The sequence below is a fragment of the Calypte anna genome, chromosome 3 (genome assembly GCF_003957555.1).
Source record: "Calypte anna isolate BGI_N300 chromosome 3, bCalAnn1_v1.p, whole genome shotgun sequence".
Taxonomy (NCBI): Eukaryota; Metazoa; Chordata; class Aves; order Apodiformes; family Trochilidae; genus Calypte; species Calypte anna.
The window spans coordinates 62952225-62976463 of record NC_044246.1 but is presented as its reverse complement, the minus strand read 5'-3'; the positions used below and the strand labels follow the sequence as shown (position 1 = coordinate 62976463).

Sequence of the window (24239 nt, the reverse complement as noted above, 5' to 3'; positions counted from 1 at the left end):
ATGGGCTAGCACTCTACTTGTTAATAGTTTTCACTGTGTTTTGTAGCTGGTTTCTGTCTAGCACGAGCAGCTGAATTACACAGTGAAATCTGTTGTTTCTTACGGAAAATGCATCTGGTGGTGTTCAGCTGCCGATGAGGGAAGATTAAATCTGGGTGTTTTTCTCACTTGACAGCTGTCACTGGTAATACGGAATTTCTGATAGCTCTTTTGCTTCCCCTTATTTTGTGTGAAACATGAAAACCTGGGTTAGTGGAAGTTTCCTCCCAAGCAAGGTAGAAATAATTTAGCTTGGGAATCCATTGGAGTGTAATCAAGTTTTGTTATTGTTACTCTGTTTCTGAATCAGAAATGGTTCTGTTAAATTGATTGTCATGTGATTTACTTGAACTTTGTTGCTGATCCAGGTGATGAGTTGAAGGTCTAAGATCTAAGCTTAGCCTGTTCTTACTAAATTAACAGGGAATGAAAATGCTTGGACTATTAGTTTACTTCACCTCTATAGGGGCAAATGGGGGGGGATAATAACCTTCTAAACATTGCAGCTAATTCCTCAAGAGCCAGGAGTGTTTGTTTCTTTTGCCCATCTTATATCCAATGTCCTTGAGTCCAGAGGGTGCATTAGCCATGTGGAATCTCACTTTCTCTCCACTTGGAGATAGAGAAATTGTGATACTTGTCTGTGTCTAACATGAAAGAAATCTATATATCAGTTCTATTTACAAATTTCTCTTAAATTTTGCATTTTAATTATTTGGGTATTTTAAAAGTGTTACAAGAAACATGACAGGCTTAAGAGTCTAAAGGTCAGTGGAGCTGTATGCATAAATAAGGGTTACTCACCTAAGCAAGGGCTGAATCATCAGCCTCAGCTTCACTGAGGTGGAAAATCTCTCATAAGTTAGTTTAACACCCTTCAGTTATGCATTATGGACTGGAACTTCTTTATAGAGCTTATTAATGTTTTAGAAGTAACATTGCACTTTAAATGGTAATTATAATTACCATAACTATAAACTATACCATAAATATAAACTATATAATTGCATTAAAATAATTGCATATTTATCTTAAGATAGCTTTAGAATAAGCTATTTATTGTTCCTTCTACTCAATATAACTTAATGTTATTAGTTTGTGCTGTGCCTTTTTGGCTTGTTCTAGTGTTTTTAGGAAAGCTTCCAGTCTCCCTTTTAGCTAGGACATGGTGCCCAGAAGTTGTGTCTTACTGTCCTCTTTGCTGGCTGTGCATTTCTGTTACTTTTCATCTTGAGATACGGTGGTGTTGATTCTGAAACGTCTCCTTACTATTACATCAAACAGAAGATACTAGTAGAATCTGAAAGCAATAACACTCCACATGGCTAGTCCAGTCAGTGAGGCATTAGTGAAGTAGTGCAGAGTTTAGTGTTTTCCATAAGGTGCCGATGTGCTTTCACCTTCCTGTTTTAGAAAAAAAAAAAAAAAAAAAAAAAAAAAAAAAAGAGAGAGAAAAAAAGAAAAAGAAGAAAAAAAAAAGATGTCTGTTGAAATGAATTCTAGAGTTAGTATTAGTGCTTTGGCTTGTGAAGCAAAATTGTATGCATTTATATGACCAGTAGTAAAGTATAATGTGTCTCCTCTTCTTCTGTTCCTTTATGCATAAAGGTGGAGTGTGACCTGGTGCTGCAGTCTTGTCCTTGTGTGTTTGTTGTCTGTCTGCATCTGGACAGTGTCCTGGAAACTGCTTTGGTCTCACCAGAGGTGCAGTTAACAGCCCTCAAGGGTTCAGTTTCAAATCTGATACACTGAAAAAAAAGCTTCCCTCTATGTGATTTGTTCTATATTCTTATTCTGCAAGCTTGATAGGCAGTTTTAATATTGCTTTTGAAGTACTACATACATAACTTCCCTTTTCTTAGTCTCATTATTGACTTGTTGTAATCCTTGCCATCTCTCGTAGTGCGTTTTTTTAGGAGTCAGAATTGGCACGGGTACCCAGACTTGTTATTTGTAAGAAGGCAGTGTGCTGCAGAGCTGCACATATAAGCAGAACCACTGGTAATGCTTCATGTCTGAAAATGACCAGAGACAGCATTTGAATGTTCCTATTGGAGCAAATAGTAGCAATGAAGTGTGCAGCTGTATGAGCAGATGTGTGCAGTGTTTGTCTTAAGTCTCAGGAGCAGAGGTAAAAAAGAGAAGCAAAACCAAAAAAACAAATGCTGGGGGGGATATTGCACCAGAAAGCAGGTGAGGGCCAGGTGGTGTGTCTGGGCAGCATCCTGTTTCTGTGGCACACTGGGTTCTCTCTGTTACATCCATGTCTGCTTGGCTGTCTCACTGGGAGCTTTCTACTGTGATCTGTTCTGTCTTTCTAATGATGGAAAATTTGTGCCCTCACTTAAATGCATTACTTGCCTATCAGAGATACCTTTCCTCTCAAAATCATCTAATAAAAGAATTAGTGTTGCTGTAGATGTGTGATTTAAGCTTTTCACTCTCTATTTTAGGTTCAGTGTAGGAAGAGTTAAACTGAGCCTGAAATTTCTATAAATTCAGCTTTGTCATCATTTGAGGTTGTTCTCTGCTTATGATATATGAGTAAGATATCTGTCTCCCGGTACATAAATATCCCTCAAATATGTGCATTTTTAGTAGTCTGTCTGATTCAGTCTGCCTTTGCCAGAAAGGAGAGACCAGGAAACAAAGATTCATTTTCATCATCCATCCTTAAGAACTTCTTAAGCAGTTCATATTAAGAAAGAATAGTTGGGTTTTCTTCCTTGTGAGATGTCAAAAGACAGGTAGGGAGAAAGTGTGGAATAGGTTTGCTTTTTGATACAACTTTTGAAATGCCAGTGACAATCTGTAAAGTAAATGTGGCTTTTGCAATGTTACTGCTTAGAGAACCAAAAATTGAAGAGGATCTTTCAGAAATACTAGTTTTCAGTAACAATAACTGCAGGTAATACTTTGGTCCTCTGAACTTTCACACTTTTAAATTGTTTTTTCCCCTGAAGCTAACTAGTGCATGAAAAACTCCCAACAACAAAAGTACACTCAGAGGTTATGAAGCCTGCATGCCAAACCAATTTGCTTTTCCTAGTACTATATTTTCAAAGTATTATTTTCAGCCTCAAATCTGCCTGCCTAAAACACTGCCTTTGTTTCTTCTGAGTAGGTGGGCTAACCAAGTTTTTAGGTCAACTGAGTGGCACCTGATGGTAAATTATTTTATTGTGAAAAGCTTCATTACTTGGTGACTGGATATGGGATCCCTGTGTATTTTCATAAGCAAAAGAAAAATTCCCTCAATGCCTTCCTTTCTTCTGGTGTATATATAACATTCCAGTTTTCCAAGTGCCTATCTGTTCTGAATATAATTACTTAGGGGTTTTTTAAGTTCTTGATATATTCCCCCTCACCACTGAAAGGACCTGGAGTTGAATGTAGTTGACGTGGGAAACACAGGCTCCATACCTGAGTTTTCATTGCTACCTTGTTGTGAGAGCAAAGGAGCAAAACATATACTTGGCAAGCCAAGAAGTGTCACACTGGTTTGGTTCTGGCACCTCCTGCAGCATCTATGGTTAGTTTTAGGTTTAAGGCCTACTTTCTTGGTCTTGGTGCCCTCTTTGCCAAAGCAGGAGGTGGCTGCTTTGATGCTAAACAAGACCGGGCTGTGGACAGGCAGGATTTTTTTCCTCCTGGTTCCCTGGGCAATGTCTCTCCCTTCATCTGCCAGCACTGTGCTTTCTGGTTATACTGTTTGTACTGGATATTTCCAAGGCTTCTCTTGATCTTCCTGTCTATAAAACACATGAAACTGGGAAGATGTTTTGGTATGAACTATTTAACAGCTTGCAAGGTATTTTAATCCTTACAGGGTTTTAAAGCTTGCTACTTCTCTTCGGGTTACCTGCTTTGCAGTGTCTCATTTCCTCTATTGTAGAAACTGCCCTCAGTGTGTGTCTGAGTAATAGAAAATCATTCTGTCCTCTGGTTTTTGGTCTGCCTGAACTGCCAAGCCATGTCCTTACACTAAATGGATATCATATGGCAAGCATTGACTCGTTGAAGTTTTACTTTGCTTTGTCACTGGGTCAGTTGTTTTCTGTAGATGTTGTTGATGTGTTGATTTATGACCTTCCTGTTTTTAAATACTGTATGCAGAAAACTCTCCCTGGATATGAGGTACTGAGGGGAAAAAGAGCATCACATTTGGCTGCTCACCTTGCCCATTTTACTGCACATCATGGAGACCAAGGAAGAGAAGAAGGAAAGAAGACAAAGCTATTTTGCTCGGTAAGTTTATGGGATTTGTTTTTATGTTAATCAAAATATGGAACTCCTCTTTCTGCCTTTTTCACAAGGTTTTACAATTTTCCAAGAATGTGTGAAAATTAAACCAGTGCTGCATTATGTGTCCAGAAAGTGCTTTCCTTGCTGTGCCCTTTATGTTGGTGATACTTTTGGTGGACTGGTGATACTTTTTATTTTGGGTAGTAGTGATAAATTTGAAGCATAATTGTTTGAAACACAAAACTGTTCTTGGGTATTCAATTGTAAATTGCACTGCATTTGAGCCTCAAGCATGCAGTTCCTGAAGAGTGTTTAGAAAAACAATCATATCTAAAACAAACATGTCTAAATCTAAACTGATTTTAAATAAAGGACAGATGAAGCAGTATCATGTCATAGGATAAGATCAGCTGAAAAAGGATTAGCTATATGCTGATAGGTTAAGATGCCTACTTTGTATCATCTTCATAAATAGAAAATGGGTTTTGTTCACTAAATTGTTTTTATCATTTGGAATTCAAGATTGGTGATTTTTAATAAGTGATGTTCCTTCCTTGTAACTTGTCTTTGTTAATTTAGTAAGTCTGTAATCCTCTTGAACTCTGATGTACAAGAATAACCAAAGCTCACTTACTCTTGGAGGTACAGGAGGGGGAGGAAATCAGTGTAAAAAACATCTTTGATTCAAAGAGACTTCCTTCATTGCTGAAGAGGAAAAGTGTATACTCTCTCCACTCTGTACTAAATAACTAGTATTGAATCTGCACAAAAACACTGATTCTTAGGAATCAAGGATTCTCCCCTCTCCTTATCTGAATCTTGTTATTTTTGCCTGTGATCAGATATTCATGGGAGGAGGCTCTACTGCTTACTAAGGAAGAAAATAGGAAGTGGATTAGACTTTTTGTCAGCAGGAAGGAAAACTGTGCTCTTTGTCAGTAGTGTGGGGTAAAGAAAGGGCTTTGCTTCACTGAAGACAGAGGAGAAAGATCTTAGGTTTGAAAAGACAAAACATATATGTTCAGTACTGTTGAAATAAAATGTTTTATAGCTACCTTGCAGACCATATTAATGAAAATACACAATTTAATAGAAAACTTCACTCTTTGATATACAGGGAAATGGGTATTGTGGTATTAACAAGCACAAAGGCATCAAATGAAAAATGGACAGAGACAGCTCTTTCCTTTAAGCTCCTGCTGAGTGAAACCCAAGTTCTCTGTTGGCAGAGCAAGGGAGCATATGAACATGAACAGTGGGACAAGCAGTGGCCTCCCTGCCCTGCCAGCATCCCACAGTGTCTGTCTTCCCATCGTAAGGTGACTTTTGGCCTTCAGGATACTATAAATTTAGCCTTTCCTGGACTGTTTTGGTAGGTAGGGTGGCACTCGGTGTCTGACTGCTTGTGCCAGTAGTCACTGGGAAGTCTAGCTTGAGACCCCCAAATTATTTGAAATGGTTAGCATGGTGGTAGTTACATCCTGACAAGCCAGCTCCTGAACAGCTAGAGAGGAAGCAAGATTAATATTAAATAAATGTCCACACTTGTCCCACATTTAGTGTTGCAAATAAGCTGGTTCGTACATTTATCCTTTAAAATATTTTGACTTTCTCTATAGAAGAGAACTCAGACACCCTATCTTTCTACTACAGATCTTTATGATCTGACTGCCTTGGTTTTCCTGGGTCTCTTCCCCTCCTTATGGCAACTGAAGCTGAAAGAAAACCCTCACCATCTATTTTTTGCTTCTTACCAGATGCTCCTTTATCCATTGTGTATTGTGATAAAGGGCTTACTTTTTGCCTAGGTTAGCAAGAAATGAAACAAGTACTTTTTCAAAATAAAAATATCTATGAAACTTTAGAAAGACCAATTTAGGTTCCTTATGCAGATAAGATGTTAAAGCTTGGGGGAGTTTAACAGGCAAGAAGTAAGTGTAGAGTAACATGCAAGCATAAATTTGTCTTATGCAACAGGTCCTTATTTAAGACTGCTACATAAAACATTACCACTTGAAGACGATTCTGTGCAGTTACATTTTCTTGCCTAATCCTTCAAACCTTGTTTTAAGGCTCTTCTGTTAACTTCTGTGTCATTAGCTTGCAAATGATATTACTCCTTGCAAAGAACTCTTGTCTCCTGTGGCTGTGAAGTCTCTCCTGGTATCCAGCAAGTTCAAAAATAAATGTTAGTGTGATATCAATGTACAATCCCACATCTATGTTTATTGAGTCACTGATTCTGCCGTGGCATTTGGTGCTTTTTAGTGTGATCATGTGCTCTTGAACCCTGGTACAAACTGCTATTTCCCTCTGCCTCTGCTTCCTGTATCTTACCCCTCCCCTTATAGAATTGAGAACTACTCAGTCTTCCTCTGCCCCTTGCACAGGGTCAGGTTTGCAGGTCTTTCACCTTGTGAAACGAATAGCTATTAAAATTTTAACTTAATTTAAAAGGAAATTAATAACATTTGTGATACATGTCATGGAAATAAGTGGTAGTCTGAAACACTGAAAGTGAAGCTTGAAACTGGAAATGCTTTGCATGTGCTCTTGTGTGATACTAGATATATTTGTAGAAGTTCTAGGAGATGAGAAAGTGTAAGGGAAAGGTTTGAGTGGTTTTCTGAAAGAATAATGTCTTTTAATTTCAAGTTCCTATGTCTCTTAACTTTCCTTACTGTGAATTACTAAGCATTTTCCATGCCTTAAAGATTCTATCTATGGTCTATGTCATGTAGTTCTCTACTACTTTGTTAGCAGAGAACAACAAATAAGTAGTGCTTTATTTGAAAAAACAAAAAAGTTACTTTTCAACAAGTCAACTGAGATGCCTACATTAATTTTATTTATAGCTGTGTCTCCAGCTTGTAGAGTCCTTAATCTGAAGAATACAGTATAGAGTTGAACCATAACCCTAATATTTAGGTTTAATGTTCATTACTTTTTAATAGTTTCCAGGGCAATCATAAGTTTTAATTCTGAGTCTGTTTTTGATCACCACTGAGAGCCAAATTTCTGAAGTCAAAGATTAAATGCTTGTACAAGGGAAAAGATTCTCACTGGGACTGGGGTGCTTTTGTGTTTATTGAATTTATATTAGTATCGTTACCATCATTCATTTGAAAAAATTACATAAATATCTGGGACATGGTCCAAAGCTCATCTTAGTAGGCAGAGACTCCTTTTAGCTCCAGATTGCTAACATTCTGTCCTAGCCTGAAACCTTGTGTTGATCTACGATGTGAATTGTTAAGGGAAATAAAGGAATTCACACTATTTAAAAATGAAATGTAGATTCTTGGCATAGGAATCTAAATTTACATTCGTACAGACTAAGATTTGTACATTGAACACAAGATTTTAGAAAGGTATATTACAAGTGTTTATTACAGTTATCATTTACTTGTTATGAGGCTCTGATTTTTGAGCTTTTTGTTCTTACAATTATTTTTAATGCCTAAAAACAAATATAACAAACCATACAGCATTCAAACCATATTAGTTTCTTATGACCTAACCTTGATTTTCCTTTTAATCATTTACAACTCATGACATTTGAAATCATTAATACATAGTTACTGAGCTGAAAACAGTTAGTCTGGAAAGCTTATCTGGAGAAGTCATATACTTGTCAGATTGTTATGGTCTTTCCCTGGTCCTTGCTTTTTGCTGCTGTTGGAGGCAGGATGCTGGGTTGCACTGACCCTTGGTCTGCCACACACTGTGGTCACTCCTTTGGTCAGCCTTTTGCATATTGCAAACTAACAGACTTATATGCACCTAATTTGGATTTTTTTTTTCTGGCTTTGTTCTGTTTTATTCCCATATTCAGTATTTGTAAACTTCATATTTTTCATTCCTGTGTCTATTAAGACACGGGAAGATGATGAAATGAGAAAAATGCAGTAAGAACAGAAAGAATGTGTAAAAAGGGAGGATATTAGTGGTGGCTAGGAAGGAGGGTAATCTGCATAAGGCAATATGCACATAGTTTCTGGAGGGCATTTCCTGTATATGAGACTTTGTCATAGGTTTTGCTCCTAAGTGCTTTTCTTGTTGGCCAGGCTCTGTATAGTCACATAAGAGGCTTCAAATGCTGGGTGCTCCTCAGACCTCTGTATCTCTAGCAGTCATCTCCTTGCAACTGTGTGTGCTCAGCACAGCTGAAGTGTTAATGTTTATTCAGGTTTCCTGTAGCACCCATAATTTATTTTTTGCTTTTAAAGGGAAAAGTTTCTACACATTGTTTTTAAAACAAACTGTCGTGAAGATTTATCTTGGGTGTGAGGAATAGTCAAGCCAAGATCCTGGAGATGCTTAGATTTTATTTTTTTTTTTAAAACGACTCTAGGAAATAATACATCGTTTCAGCTCATCTGTGATGGAGCTTTCTTAGCTCTGCTTCCAGACATAAAAACATTACCTCATAATCCTATTATTGAAACTAAAAACAGTATTGCATTTTACTTGTATTGTTTCTACCAGTGACATGTATATTTGAGGAATTTTCTTCTCTAAAGAAAGGCTGAAGATATCACTACTTCAGATTTATGGGGAGCTGTGGGTATTATTTTCTGTTATTTAGGGGAATATGAGCAGGATGGTTGATTTGCTACACTGGATGCTGAGAGAAGCCATAAAATATTTCTTTAAAACAAAGTTTCACGATTTGCCTTCTTATTACTTAAAATGGGGGGTGTTTAATGTTTTTAGCAGGCTATATGCCTGCAGCTATGTACAATGCTGTGTGTGTTTCATCTGTCCTTTGCAACTGTTGCAGTTTTCAGACAGTAAAAATATGTCTAGAATTTCACAGCAGCACAAGGAACTTTTGAGGAGAGTTTTGGAAGGCTCATCAGGTCTTTGGGATGTTTGAGGGACACTTAGTGTTCATTGCTCAAACTTAACTTTTCTTTTATACATACAATACTTTCTTTTTTATCATAGGTGTAAAATGGGAGGATGAGAGTTGGGGAAAAATTGAACCTGCTTTTTCTGAAGTGTTACAGTGTGGGGGAAAAGTATGTTGAACAGCTGCTTATCTTGTGAACTGTTTGCTTATCTTGTGTTGCTGTTTCTTTCTGGACTCTGAGGTTTTTATATTAGCAGTCTTGTAATTCTGTGGTGGAAGATGAAAGTCAGCAGAAGAGCATAAATTACCATCCTCTATTTTGCCTGTGAATCACAGAGTTGTTCCCAACGTGAGTGATTCCTCTGGGAAGTATAAACAAAGCAGTGGTTTCTGCAGCCTTGGTTCTCTCCAGTCCTTTCAACCTCAAGACCAGTGGAATCACTTAGGATTGAAGAAGAGTTTTGTTCTTGGATAACAGAGTTAGTGAAAATATCTAATGGGGCCCTGAGGCTTTCTTCAGGGTTTTCAGAATTTTCCAGTACTAGAAATGCTATTTAAGGAGATCGAAAGATTGTGTAAGATGGGAAGCATGGTTCATCTCCTTACCCATTCACTTCCCCCTGCGTGTGAAGTGAGACTGGGTAACAGTGTGGCCTCTGTATGAAGACTTTTTTAGGAAAGAGAAGGGCAGAGTTTCATTAGGTTCTTGATTTCTTTGAGGAGTATATCACAATATGCAGATGAAAGAGTTTCTGTTTATTTAATCTTTGAACATGCTCTTTCACACCAGCAACTTCAGAATTCTCACTGCTCACCATGCAAAATACATAGTGGGCTGACTTGTTAGGCAGCAAACATGTAATGACCTTACACTGGATTTTCCCAAAGGGACATTTGGGTGTCTCTTATCAGCCTTTAAAGAGAAGCTGCAAAAAAAAAAAAAACCAAACTTATTTATATTCTAAAAAGGAGGCTAAATAAGTTACATGATAGGCCTTTTAATGTAAGAGTCTGTGCAGTTTTGATAAGAGTTGCTATTAACATAGTGGTAATGTATTTTGTCTTCCTCTCACTCCTTTCCCATTGGCCTTGCAGCTGTGTATGCTGGGAATGTGGGGTGTGCTGGAGGTTCCTGGTGAGCCACGCCATTTATCTTTTTGCTCTTGGAGGGATTTAAATATGTTGTATCTTAAAGCCTGCACAATCTGGGAGCTTCAAAAGATGGATTTTTGGATAGATGAGATAGACTTTTTACTGTTGTGTGCAGAAAACTGATATAATTACCTTTTTTTATTACACTGTGCATGTGTTATCTTGTCTCTTCAGCATCCCAGGTGTCTTTTCTCTTCCGCTCTTAGGACCTACCGCATAAAATTCTGTTTGATTCATAGAATCATAGATATTTAGGGGTTGGAAGGGACCTCAAAAGATAATTGAATCCAACCTCCTTTCCAGAGCAGGGTCATCTACAGCACAGGTCACACAGGAACACATCCAGATGGACTTTGAATGTCTCCAGGGAAGGAGACTCCACAACCTCCCTGGGCAGCCTGTGCCAGTGACCTGTCGCACTCACAGGGAAAAAATTATTCCTAATATTTATGCAGAACTGCCTATGCTCCAGTTTATAACCATTGCCACTTGTCCTATTAGTTGACCCTGAGAAAAGCTTCACTCCATCCTCCTGGCACTCACCTCTTACATATTTATAAACATTATTGAGGTTGCCCCTCATTCTTCTCCAAGCTGAAGAGCCCCAGCTCCCTCAGCCTTTCCTCATAATGAAGATGTTCCACTCCCTTCAGCATCTTGGTCACTCCACACTGGACTCTCTCAAGCAGTTCCCCGTCCTTCTGGAACTGAGGGGCCCAGAATTGGACACAATATTTCAGATGTGGTCTCACCAGGGCAGAGTAGAAGGGGAAAAGAACCTCTCTCAACCTACTAACCTCCCCCATTCTAATGCACCCCAGGGTGCCATTGGCCTTCTTGTCCACAAGGGCACATTGCTGGCTCATGCTCATCCTAGTGAATTCCAGTGGATTTCAGTGAGCTGTTTTAAAATCAAGCCTGGCTTAAATGCTGGTGGAAAATCAGCATTAATACTTGGCAGTAGTGGGGTTCTGTGGTCAGTTTCAAAGCAATGCTGTGTAAGATGCTTTGGGAAGAGGTGCTCCCACTCAGCCCTCTGGTTTTGTCATCTCTTATGGATAGTGGAGTTGCCATCAAGGAGCTGCAGTTGAATGAAGTCCCCTTCTAGATGGAGCCACTGTTCTTGGGTTAAATGGTGGTACACACCTAAACCCATGCCTAATGGCACTGATGTTTTGGTGGTGCTGTTAATGATCTTTTACTTGCGCCCTGAGAAATCCCAGCTTTTTTTTATCACCTTGTGGCACTGGTCAACTCTCCAGTGCTTTTTATCATGGTACAGAGGGGGTACCATGGTGCCATCGTGGTACAGAGGGGGGTGTACAGTATTTTGAGAAGGAGAAAAGTCAGCATCGTGAGGTATGTTAGAGTTTGCTGGATGGGAGAAAGCCTGGGTTGGTAAGATGCTAGACACGCTCCTTCAGGAAAGGTTGCTAGTGTTTCTGACCCATGGATGAAATTGCCTGCCTTCTATCTGCTGTCATGATTCAAGTCTTTTGTCCCATACTACATATGAGCCATACTACCTCATATTGCTGGCTTGGCTGGGGGGATGGTCTGTTTCTGGTAATGGCGCTGCACTTTTAAAGGGAAAGGTATAAATGGTGCCTGCAAGAGTGTGCTTTTAAGAGAGAGGCAGGTTTTTTTCCCTCTGTGTGAAGGATTGGGAAGCATTATATAGCTAACTAAGGGAATGCTGTCAGTAAGAGAAGAAATGCTGTGGATCCTGCCTGGGGCCACTGGATGACTGCTTGCCCTGTATTTGAATTGTTTTATGTTCTGCAGTTTGTGCTGCCTGCCTGTGGCTTCCCTCTTCCCTCAGGCACTGGACAAGAGGGTAAGAGGTTGTGTGGATATTCCTGAGGGCATTATGTTCCCTGTAGTGCCAGGCTGGTAAACTCTCCTGCCCTTAGCATTAATCCAGGACCCAGACTGGATTTGGAAGGGATTCCTCCCCAGCTCACCCTGCCCTGCAAATCCGATTATGGGGGGGATGGGTTAGAAGTGTAGGTTTGGGGAAGTTGGTTTGTTTGTTTGGTTGGTTTGTTTTGGGGTTTTGTTTTTGTTTCGTTGATTGGTTTTGGTTTTTTCTGATTTACCCTGTAGTCTAAGCAGGGTGTGTTTCCTAGGATCATCTGAATTTTAAGTATGTACATTAACTATGCTCTTTTAAGTCTCTTTTGCTATTCCATTGTGGTCTGTGGGTTTTTTGTAAAAGAAACTCCCAAGGAGAGCAGCAGAACTGGTTAGGAATTCGAGGAGGAGAGAGAGAATTGTTTGTGTGCTGGAAAACCTTTGTAATGTAAATGACCTATAAATCAGGTCTCCCAGTGTGTCAGTGCACTGAGTATTTCCCTGTCAGACAGCACTCTGGCACAGAGAGCTTAGCTTCTATATCACTTAATGTACTGATAACTCCAGGTTTCTTCCACTATTTTTCTGAAGTGGCTGTTTTTATCTCAGTAGGTGTAAACTTAACATCTACTCAGTCACAGGTGAACTTAGTTTAAATTATGTTTTGTGTTTTTGACAACAGTGCATTTTGTCAGCAGCTGGATTTTTGCTTTCATTAATGCTTCTATAAATACATGGCTTCAAGGTGGTAATCACATGTTTCAATTGGACAGTCTTTAAAAATCAAATCTCCTTAAGCAGAGGATTTATCTGTGTTCAATATCTGTGTTAAAAAGATGATGCTCCTCCTTCCACCTGGACCACAGCAGGTGCTGCACACTGCAGTTCTGTTTGCCTGAGGCTGAGAAGGATTTTTGTTGTTATCAGAAGTATTTTGTGTTAAGATGCTGCCAAACCAATCTCACAGAATGTCTGAAAACCACAGCATGTGACCCTCATCCATGATCTGATGCATTTGATCAATTTTTATGCATATGAAGAATCCTTACACAGTTAAGATTAACAGGTGGGAGTTGCTTGTATAGCAACAGAGGGGTAGCAGGGCTGGTAGGAGCAGTTCCAAGGCACTGCTGCTGTGAGGTGAGATGCCAGGGCAGCAGAGGAGAGACCAGCAGCCCACACCCCTGCCCCAGCAGGGTTAGGACCCAGCATGCCAGGAAGCTTTCCTTCCCAGCCCAGAAGGGAATAGCCAAGTGGGAACAGGGGTAGGCAACATGACAGGGTGTTGCAGAGCTCATGCTTTATCTGGTGGTGCCCAGCTGGCTTTGGTAGGAAACCCTCACCCTTGAGCCAGGTTACTTGATGTTCAGGAGAAGGGCTGCCTTGTAAGATAAAGTTCAAGAGCACCATGACTTGCTGGTTTACTCAGTTTATTACTATGGTTTGGCATCTGTCTGAAGTGCAGCAGGACCTTCTGTACTCAGGGAGCCTGGACAATGTGGAGATGGAGCACAACCTCGTGTCCTTCTGCCACCTTTTCCTCCACTGTGCTGATGGAGGGCAGGATTTACTTTTTGCCTTTGTTTTTGTTCTGTGGTGGTTGCTTCTTTCCCTTCTAATCATAAAGATTCTGACTGAATGTGAAGTTTCAGCTGAATAGTAAATGAAAGACAGCCAAACTACTTTTCAATCAAAAATAAAAGCAAAAATATTTGATATAAAAACCACAGAGAAATTTCAACACATAGTAATTAACACACACACTTTGTCTTTTGAGTGCAAACATAATGGGCAAAGCAGTAGTATAATAGTATGGCTTCCAAAAAGTAGCAGATCATGCCAAATACTCATTTAACACAAAGTATGTGCATATGAGAGATTGTAGGAGTGCATGCATGCCATGGGACTGTCCCATGTAGACAATGCCAACCCTGTCATGTCACCATTACTGGTGGTTAATGTTCTCTTGACCATCATATTAAAAAGGTGGTGCCATATTGTGGAGAAGTGTTGATGGAAACACCTCTGGGTGGCTGGGGATTATTCTTTCTTATAAAGAGAATGTCATTATTCCAGATGTTAAAGCTACAGGTTGTTCATTTTCTTACCCATAATCATCATTGGTGGAGGTATCTTTGAACTTTAACCCATAGTACAGGATCTGCAGTACACTTGGGTGTTTTTTCTTTTCTGAGTCTTTATTCAGGAAGCCAATTAAAGCACTCAACAAGCAAACTAGGTTACAAGTTAAGGACAATGAATGCAAATACGTAATTGAGATGCTAAGTGGGTTGGTTGACATTTGTTTTTAACAATTACTCTGAAGTACTTTAAATAGAACCTTTCACATTCTTGTGGCATGAAGCTTCTTGCTTTAAGTTTGTCCCTGAAAAATGAGTTAACAGCCTGTTTGTAAGAGTGTGCACTGCAGCATCTCTGATGTTATGAGCTCCAGATGTGAAGTACATTTTGGCATCATTTAGGTAATTGTATCATCATGAAGGTTAGCTTTTAAAACCCTTAGTTTGGCTCCTTTTTTTTTTATTTTTCTTTTCACCTTGGTTTTCTCTATTAATACTAAGAAAAGGAGAAGTTGTATGTTTCTTCTGTGTCTATTTGAAACTGTTGTTTACATGGGTATTAAATCTGTAGTATCATGCCATACAGAACGGGGTGATGATGCAGAGAGCCTTGGCACTTAAATGATTATTTTTAAAGTAACTTCTTAAATAAAAGCAAAAGATAATGAATACAGGTGCTTAAAACCTCAGCCCCATGTCCTCTCTCAAATATCTTTTTAGTGGTGGTTTAAATAAATAATTGAGTTTTTTACTTTGGTCACTAAATTCTCCACTCTGGTTACTTTTGGATCCCCCAGCTTTTACTGGTCAACAAAGTCAACCAGGTGACTCCACTTACTGAGCTGAGTCAGCTTTTTCAGTATTAAGATCTTCTTTATGAGGAAAACAGCAATTCTCTTTCCTGCTGCTTTTTGCAGCAAGGGAAGCTGCCTGTCTCTCAGCCCTCGTAGCAGAAACCTTGATGAAAATTTCCCAGGATCAATGTGCTTCTTCTGGATAAGTGGAGAAAAAACTGCCACAACCACTTTGCTGCTCCTATCCAGAGGTTTGCTGGGTATGATGTGCCCCGAGTCTGGTTTGATTTTCTGACTTCCTCTTTTTGCTGATCTCAGCCTAATGTTACAGAGAACAAGCAAGGCTGTAGCTTGACAAATCCTTCAGTCTGTGCAAAGTGCCTTCTGCTGTTTGGAGGAGCAGTCTTGTCTCCTCTTTTGGCCCTCTTTGTGTTGATAGAAGCAGCAAAACCAAGTGGGATCTGATGGGGAAGCAATCTGATTTTGAAAAATTTATTTATCTGTTGGCACTTCTGATGGGTTATCTTGGATGTGAGAAGTTTCCCACATATGTTCCCTACAGTGCTGCAACAAACACTTGCGTGCAAAAACTGGGGACAACTCCTGGGGACAGGATCAATAGTGAGGAGAGAGAGAAGCACCTTCTTTTGCTGATGAAAGTGTCTAAAATGCTTCTTGGAACTGTACCTTTTCCTTAAGTAGTCTTATGCTTCTCCTGAATCCTAGGGGGGTTTGCTGTGCTTTTTGCCCCATTATTACTGCACTCACCACACTTTTATCTCTGACAGGGGCTAGGCAGGCATGCTTAATAACAAAACCCAAACAAAACTGGGTACATGCAGGGATTCTTCATAAGTGTGCCCACAGGTGCACTGGTTTCTAGCAGTTTGTGCTGTTAGGTACCTGCTGAGCAAAATAAAAACCAAAACAAAAAACAACAACAAAAAAATCCCCAACAAACCAAAAACCAAAAGTATGTATGTCTGTGCCTATGTTCTTCATGGGCACCACTGATGAATTTTCATAATTGCTTTTTGTATCTGTTTGTCAAACATGGAATACTTAAGCAATTTATTTTTAGCTGCTTTTCACCTTATCTGGAAGTATTTTGTGAAAAAATTTGTAGTGTCCATATAAGAAATACTAAAATGCTGTTCCCTGAGATTTTTTTTCCTGGAGATAGATTGAGCTGTGTTATCATTGCACAATACATGGCACATTTCCCTTGGATTTTCTTTAATTGTACACTAATTTTCGTCTACTTTTTTCTTGATTCACTGTAAATGTTTATTGCAGATTGAGTCATACAAACATCCAGCTGTTTTCAGCCAGTTTAATCAATACTGAAACTGGCTTTGTATTATCAGGAAAGTTTGGTACTTGCCAAACTCTCTGCAGCAATGACTATTTGTAGAGGTACACACTTCCCCACAACTTTCCATGTACCCTGTAATTTTTTCCTTTCATTCTCAATTCGTGCACAGTATTTCCCCTATGTTAATCAATTAGTAATTTAGAAGGACCTTCTTCCATGAAAGAAAGAAGTTGAATTTCTTGAAGTGTATTCATCTGAGGCCAAGAAGGAGGAGTTTCTCAAAGTTTCAGGAAGAACTTGAGATGTGTTTCAGCCAACCTGATTACCCTGAGCTTATTGTCCTCATCAAATAATCTGAATAAGTTTAACGTGGTGTGACTTTTCTCTGCAGAATCTGTGCAGCTTCTCTGTTACATCTCCTTTGGCCATGTAGCTGCAGCTCTGTTTTCACAGAGATTCACAGAGCCAGCTGATGTCATGAGGAGTGGTGGCTTGGGAAGCTCCCCCTGAGCCTGGGAGAGAAGCTGGAGCCCAATGTTGGCTGGAGATGATGGGGAGAGGCCATTTCTCCCTGCCAGGGTTTGCTGAGCCACTTTGGGAAGAATTTGTTGAGAGTGTAGGGAAATGGTTTGGGCTGATTAATCTTGCTGATTAATGAACACCACAGTAGGAGAAAATACCCAGCATCGCTAGCAGAGAAGTAGGAGGAGCAGGATAGGAGTCCGATAAGAGTTTTGGTTGATATTTGGGACAAGGTGGATCTGTGGTGTGGGTTTAGTTGGGCCTGTTGAATGAACCTCAGGCAAAATTAAAGGATTCTGCCTAAAGCTGTTCTTTGAGAGCCTGCTGTAACTGAGGTTATAAAGGAAGGAATTAAATAGGTGTGTACACCAAACAAAGCAGCTTTCCTAAGTCCTTTCCCTATGGAAAAGATTTCATTAAATTGCTGTCATGGTAATAGGGGACTGATTGCATCATAATCTCTTGCTAAGTAAACAGAAAAGAGGGAGATACTTTTTTGCCTTTGAAAATAGGAAGTTAATTAAACTGTGTGGGAACATTGTATTCTTAAATTTAAGAAAATAAAAGCTTTCTGGCAGCTCAAATCTCTTGGGTTTTACCACGGGAATGGTGATAATATTTTTCCCCCCTAAAATAAACGTAAGAGAGCTTGGGATATTTAAATTCCCTGATACAATCAGATGATTGGGGGAAAAATTAAAGTATTTTTATTTTATCTAAGAATTATTTTCGGTTGGAAAGTGTAATTCCAGAACAGCTTTACTACAAATCCTTTCCTCCATGTTACATGTGATAAAACCGAGGTGTTAGTGACTTGGTTTTGTAAGCAAGTGGCAGTATCGGGAACAAAGCAGACATACCCTAATTGTCAGTACAGCACTTCACTCTTTGAAGCATGCAAACTTTCTGGAAAATTGCTGATGACTGTCCATGTGTGAAACTTTGTGCTGGTATTTGTTGTAAATTAGCCACAGGAGTTCCAATAAAAGTGGAAATTTCCAGCTTTGACCTGTGCTGCTAATATCAGAGCATTCTGTAGTTGCTGTTTGTCTTTTGGGAAGACCACAGTACAGACAGCTTGGAGCATTTGCAGCCACCATACAGCAACCACGTTGTCCTTGAGAACTATTTCAGAGCTGCTTTTTTTCATAGTCTTTTTCTCTCTGCAGTTAATTGTTTAAAACTCTCATTTGAAAAATGTGTCCCATGCCTTTATTTTTGCCTTGATAATCTGTTTGAATAATAAACATGCAGCCTTTTGTCTTGCTCACATCCAAAACAGGATGCATACCAGCCTGTTGCACGCTTTCTCATGGGGTGGATGCTGACAAGGTTTAGGAAAATTTCTCACTGAGGACAAGTGGTTTTGTATTCCTTTCTGTTGAGCAGTGGAAGTAGCTGCACTGAGGAATTTAGGAGTGAAGTGTTAGTCTGGCAAGCAGTCTGACTTCCTTTGGTTTTGCAAACAGTAATGGTTGATACTGCCTGAGATGAGTTATTCATCATGTTACATCAGGTGGGATGGGAGCACAGCCATGCCCAGAGGTCACAAAGTTGTGCTGGGACTGAGCTGGGTGAAGGAGAGGTGGATGATCTGTGCAGGCTGGAATAGAATAGGTTACTAGGATCAGGCCAGTGGGTGTCTAAAGGGGACTTTTACTGTAAGGTCTCTGTACATACATTGTTTTGTTTTGTTTTAATGGCATGAATTTGATTTAATTAGGTATTCTGGATGGCATGTGTAGGGTACAAAGAAATCAGTACATATTATACTGAGTGCAGAAATTTAAATTAAGATTAAATTTGTTAATTCTAAATTAAATAATTGGGGTGTATGTAATTTTTTGTATTATAAAATTTTAATAAATTCTTTTATATTTTATAAATTGACAGAATCTTTATGTGAACAAAACAGATTAAGATTTCTGAAGTGTTTTAAAGTTCTTTTTTGCAAATTCTGTTAATCTTCTTTCATATATGCATAAATGGGTTTTTTAAAAAGCATTAGTAGGACATGACCTGCTTGTGCTGTGCAGGATGTTAAGCTGATTGCATGCCAGACCTCAAGGCACATTTTAGAGGATGCACATTGTGGAAAATTTCCCAAAAGGAAAACTGTGTCATCTTCAAGATAAAATAAAGATTTCTTCTCACTTCCCCTTTCTTTATTTATATTTTTTTGGAGGGCCACAGTGTAAGATGTTTTCAGTTCTAAAGCAAGCATTGCCCATGCTGTATGATTTTCATTAACATAATACATCATAAAAATCAACCCTTTTAATCCTAGGAGTTTTGCAGAACATCCTGTGATATCGACCGAGAGCACTCTGTGAGTACTTTGTATCGAAAGAGGTTCTGTTCAGTTGTTTCTTGGGCATCTTTGTTGAATAAGTGTTAACCAAAATCAAATGGAATCTCTAGGAAAAAAAAGTGCGATTTCCATTTCTTTATTGTCTCTGTGTCAAGAGTTGCATAGCTTTCCTGGTTACTTGCAGTCTTCTAGTGAAAGTTGTGCAGATAACATCACTCCTCCTTTCTCTGATCAGTTTTCTTTTTATGCTAACCTGCCTTGGTAGTGTGATGAGAAATTCAGGCTGTTGTATCCTAAAAATGCAGATTTTTTACCTTTTGTAGGCAAATACACTTGGATCTGGAAGATGAGGCAGGTGATTTCATTAAGTTCTTCCTAGGTCTTCTCCTGTAAGTTGGTGCCCAAGCTGTTAAATAGTTGCAAAGTCATTTAAGTCAGCACCACTAACCTTGTATTTTTGCCTTCCTACTCTACAAGTATGTCTGCTTCCGTTTGTTAGTCCTTATTATATGTTATGAGAGTGGTTGTTTGGTTGCAGAAAGTTTCTGCTCCCTGTTCCTTCTGTAGCGTAGGTGCCCAAAAGATCTCTGCAGTCAACTTATAGGGTCCATTAAGAACCAGTTTCTCCGTTTCTCATGGGACTTGGTGGAGAAGCCCCAATGCCATCTGTTGTACACACTAACAGATTAATTTTTTTTTACTAGAAAACTCTGTGTTTGGACAAGCTAAGAAAAAGGTTTATCCGTTGTTGCTCTGAAAACATTCTGAGTAGCTGTAAAAGGGTGCCTCCTATAAATTCAGAAGAAATGTTTTGCCTGTCAGAATCAGTTAGCTTGAAAAACATTATCTGGTGTTGAAATGAAATTACAATGTAAGAATCTTTCCTCAGAAACCAGAGTGTATTTGCAGATAAGCTTTTTGTTTCTCTTGCCCTCCCTTTTTCTCTCTCCCTTTTCCTTCCCCCAGCAACAGTTCCTAGTGAATTGACTCTGATATTGAAAACAAACATCTGGAGTTACATCTTAGCCGTTTGCAGAAAAGATGCATATTGTTTTGTTTGAAAGGCTGTTTTAATTGCAAAACCTGGCACTGGTCAAACTGAGGAGTTTCCATTATGAATTTTTTTTATTTTGGCCTTCAGCTCCCTTTTGCTCTCATCACCATTATGACAAGGCCAAATACTGATTTATTCAGAGACATCTTCTTTAAAATTGAACAAAACCACATGAAATCTTCCAGATAAGTTGAAAAAGGAAATATTTTGACAAATGGTGTTCTTAAATCCTTCTTCTGTGGCAGCTCTTGCTGTGAAGGATGAGAAACACGTGAGAGCTGGGAGAAGAGCAGATGAGACCTTCAGCTTCCACCTTCTTCAGGAGGTGATGGGGTTGAAATCTATGCAGGAGAGGAGCTGGCAAGTTGTGTGGGTGCCCATTCTGCCTTGCTGGGATGTGCAGGTTGGTGTGAGACAAGGGTGAGTGGAGGCTGAAGGGGATTCCCCAAGGGGATAGAGTTTTTTGTAAGATGCAGTAAACCCTCCAATTGTGCTCTTCATTGTCAAGTCTCTGCTGCACTGTCCCAGTGTGTGTTAATATTGAACTGCCCCATGTGTATATACAGGAATTTTTGTTCACTGTAATAAGAGGATGCACATTATAATATCAAAAATATAGCAAATTTGAGGCTGCTGCTATGGTTTTAAATGTTGGAAAGGTTTGATTTAGTTTCTTATGATTTTATAGTCAGGGATGGGTGGAGGTTTTTCTGTAATTTTGGCCAGGCTTTAGTGACCTCTAAAGGGGCATCTTCTGAGCAGAGATCATAACCCCAGGCAGAGTTGCGGTAATTTCAAGTCCTGTGTTGGATGTCGTGGATACACAGTCTACATTCAGTGTTTTTGGCTTAATTGCCACTTTGTCATTTGGATGATCACTGCCTTGAAAAGGAGCAGTGGACAGGAGGAAACTGACCAGTCAGCCTTGCCTCCATCCCTGGAAAGCAGGTAGAACAACTCATTCTTGGTGCTGTCTCCAGGCACATCAAGGACAAGAGGCTTATCAGGAACAGTCAGCATGGCTTTACTAAGGGGACATTATGTCTGGCAAACCTGATAGCCTTCTATGAGGATATAACCAGGTGGATGGATGATGGCAAATCAGTAGACATGGTTTATCTTGATTTCAGGAAGGCATTTGACATCATCTCCCACAGCATTCTTGGAGCTAAACTGAAGAAGTGTGGTCTGGGTGATTGGATAGTGAGGTGAATGGAGAGCTGGTTGAAGGACAGAAGCCAGAGAGTTGTAGTCAATGGGATGGAGTCTAGTTGGAAGTCTGATTCTAGCAGAGTCCCTCAAGGGTCAGTACTGGGACCAGTACTATTCAATATATTTGTTGATGACCTGGATGAGGGAATAGAGTGTACTATAAGCAAGTTTGCTCCATACAAAACTGGGTGGAGTGGTTGACACACCAGAAGGCTGTGCTGCCATTCAGAGGGACCAAGACACACTGGAGAGTTGGGCAGGGAGAAATTTAATGAATTACAGTAAGGGCAAGTGTAAAGTCTTCTATGTGGGTAAGAACAACCCCAGGTACCAGTATAGGCTGTGGACTGAGCTGTTGGAGAGCAGCACAGGGGAAAGGGACCTGGGGGTGCTGGTGGATGGAAGAATGAGCTTGAGCCAGCAATGTGTCCCTGTGGCCAAGAAGGCCAATGGCATCCTGGGGTGCATTAGAACAGGGGAGGTTAGTAGGTTGAGACAGGTTCTCCTCCATTTCTATGCTGCCCTGATGAAGCCAAATCTGGAATACTGTGTCCACTTCTGGGCCCCTCAGTTCCAGAAGGACGGGGAACTGCTTGAGAGTCCAGTGTGGAGTGACCAAAATGCTGAAGGGAGTGGAACATCTCCCTTATGAGGAAAGGCTGAGGGAGCTGGGGCTCTTCAGCTTGGAGAGGAATGAGGGGCAACCTCAATAATGTTTATAAATATGTAAGAGGTGAGTGCCAGGAGGACAGAGTCAAGCTTTTCTCAGGGGTGACCAACAATAGGACAAGGGACGAAAGTTATAAACTGGAGCATAGATGGTTCTGTACAAATGTAAGGAATAAATTTTTCCCTGTGACAGAGCGCTGGCACAGGCTGCCCAGGGAGGCTGTGGAGTCTCCTTCCCTGGAGACATTCAAAGCCCACCTGGATGTGTTCCTGTGTGACCTGTGCTGTAGATGACCCTGCTCTGGCAGGGGGGTTGGACTCAATGATCTTTTGAGGTCCCTTCTAACCCCTAACTTTTTATGATTCTTTCCATGATTCTATGCCTGCCCTGAGGTTGGGATGGAAATTATGGAGTATACAGTTTCTTGATGACTTCTACCTGAAAAGTGCCTGTGCTGTTGCCCATACACAGCACCAGCTGTTTTCTAGGGATACTGTACAGGTTATGTGATGACCTGATGTGGGCTACATGGGAGTCAGTCAAGATTAAACAGTACAGTAAGAAACATCAGTCAGCTATGTTGCTGTTTGTCTGTTCAGATGGTCATTTCTTGCTCTCCTCTTTTCTGTCACTAATGGACAGGTTCTGTTTTAGCTCTTTATTCTTAAAATTGCCTGGGGCAACTTTGAAAACTCTAGTTCAAATAAGTGCATTTTAAGGAAAGTACTCACAGAAGCTATTAGTGTTGTAAAGAGGACCATTGACCTCTGGAGAGGTTCTTCTTGATTCTTTTTTTTTTTTTCCCCTCTCCAAAAAAGTATTCTGTGTTTCCATTAGTCATCTGGCTTTTTGTTGTTCTTTGGAGATACTTCATTTATGCTACAGAAACCTTACTTAACAGAGTTTGTGACTGAAACAAATAGACCAGGAATCTGAGGACAGAGGTCTCTGATATGATGTGAATAGAAATGGAGCAGTCAGTGTGGTTGCTTTCCAATTCTTGTCTACTGGAGCAGATGATTTGGGTATCCTGTGATATGCACACATATAGGAAGGTCGTTGAATCACCAGAATAAAAGTCAGGGATGTGTCTCATTTATAGCTCTGCAATTGAGTACAACTGTGGTAAGGATGTGGCATTTCAGCATAGAGAGCTGCTTTGCAAAGATTTGTACCAGATCTGAATGTAGACATTGTGAATGCAATGTAACTGTAGTGTTTAGCTGCTGTTCAGCAGCCTTTGATCAGGAAGGTGACTTATTAGCCAAAAATAGGCTCCCTTTGTATACACAGATTTTCATTAGTTTAAACAAAATGCTTTATTGTTACATTGATGTATTCACTTTTATCTTTATATATATCCCTGTAGGATGTTTTCACATGTAGTCAGGACCTGATCTGTGAAGTTTCACACACAATAAATTTCTTTTGCTTTGAAGAGTATGATCTGCTACTACTTGTCTTAAAAATCAGTGGGTTTGCATGAATGGGGAACTACAGCATCCTCACTGAGTTGGCTGCAAAGCATGAGTCTCCTGCTGTCGTTCTGGGCAGCATTTAACAAATCCATATAGGTACCTGTGTGATAAGACATAGCTTTGGCAAGACCGTTTCTTGAAATGTTTCACTGGAGTGTGTTGGTCATGTAGTCTAATAAACTGACCCTTCTCAGACATCTCAAGCTGGATATTCTAAACTTAGAAACTGTTTTTAAATGTCTTACTGGAAAAAAGTTGGTAGCCTGAAATGTCTTGCTATAATTCTCAAATGCTCCGTGTATTTTTTATGTTGTATCCTGAAAAATATACTGGTAGTACATAAATATAAAAGGTGGAAGGAAAACTATCTGAAATTCCTGCATTATATTAATAATTTAATGCGTTGAGTTTTCCCTTATGTAAACTACTGCTGTGAGATCATGTAACCTTCTCCCATTAGTGGTGACTCATTGGTTGTACGTGTTTTCTTTGCATAATTCTTCCTGAACACATAATGAAGTTGTTTAGTATCAGCAAGATTAATATAGTCTTCCCCCTTCAGGTACCTGATAACTAGGAAGTTAATGTACTAGGATTATTAGCCTAGTTTTTAATTTTGTGTGGTATGTGTCTGTTATTCTTAACTGAGGATTATTG

The 24239-nt window shown here is 39.7% G+C and overlaps 1 protein-coding gene across 5 annotated transcripts in view; it reads left to right on the top strand.

Moving 5' to 3' along the window:
- The window catches only part of NCOA7 (nuclear receptor coactivator 7), an 83149-nt gene that overhangs the window by 11948 nt on the left and 46962 nt on the right, over window positions 1–24239 (top strand). For all 5 annotated transcript variants that reach the window (XM_030447504.1, XM_030447502.1, XM_030447503.1 and 2 more), the window contains exon 2: window positions 4156–4287. In XM_030447504.1, coding sequence (XP_030303364.1) covers window positions 4238–4287 — 50 coding nt within the window. In that variant the 5' untranslated portion in view covers window positions 4156–4237. The remainder of the gene's footprint in view (window positions 1–4155; window positions 4288–24239) is intronic.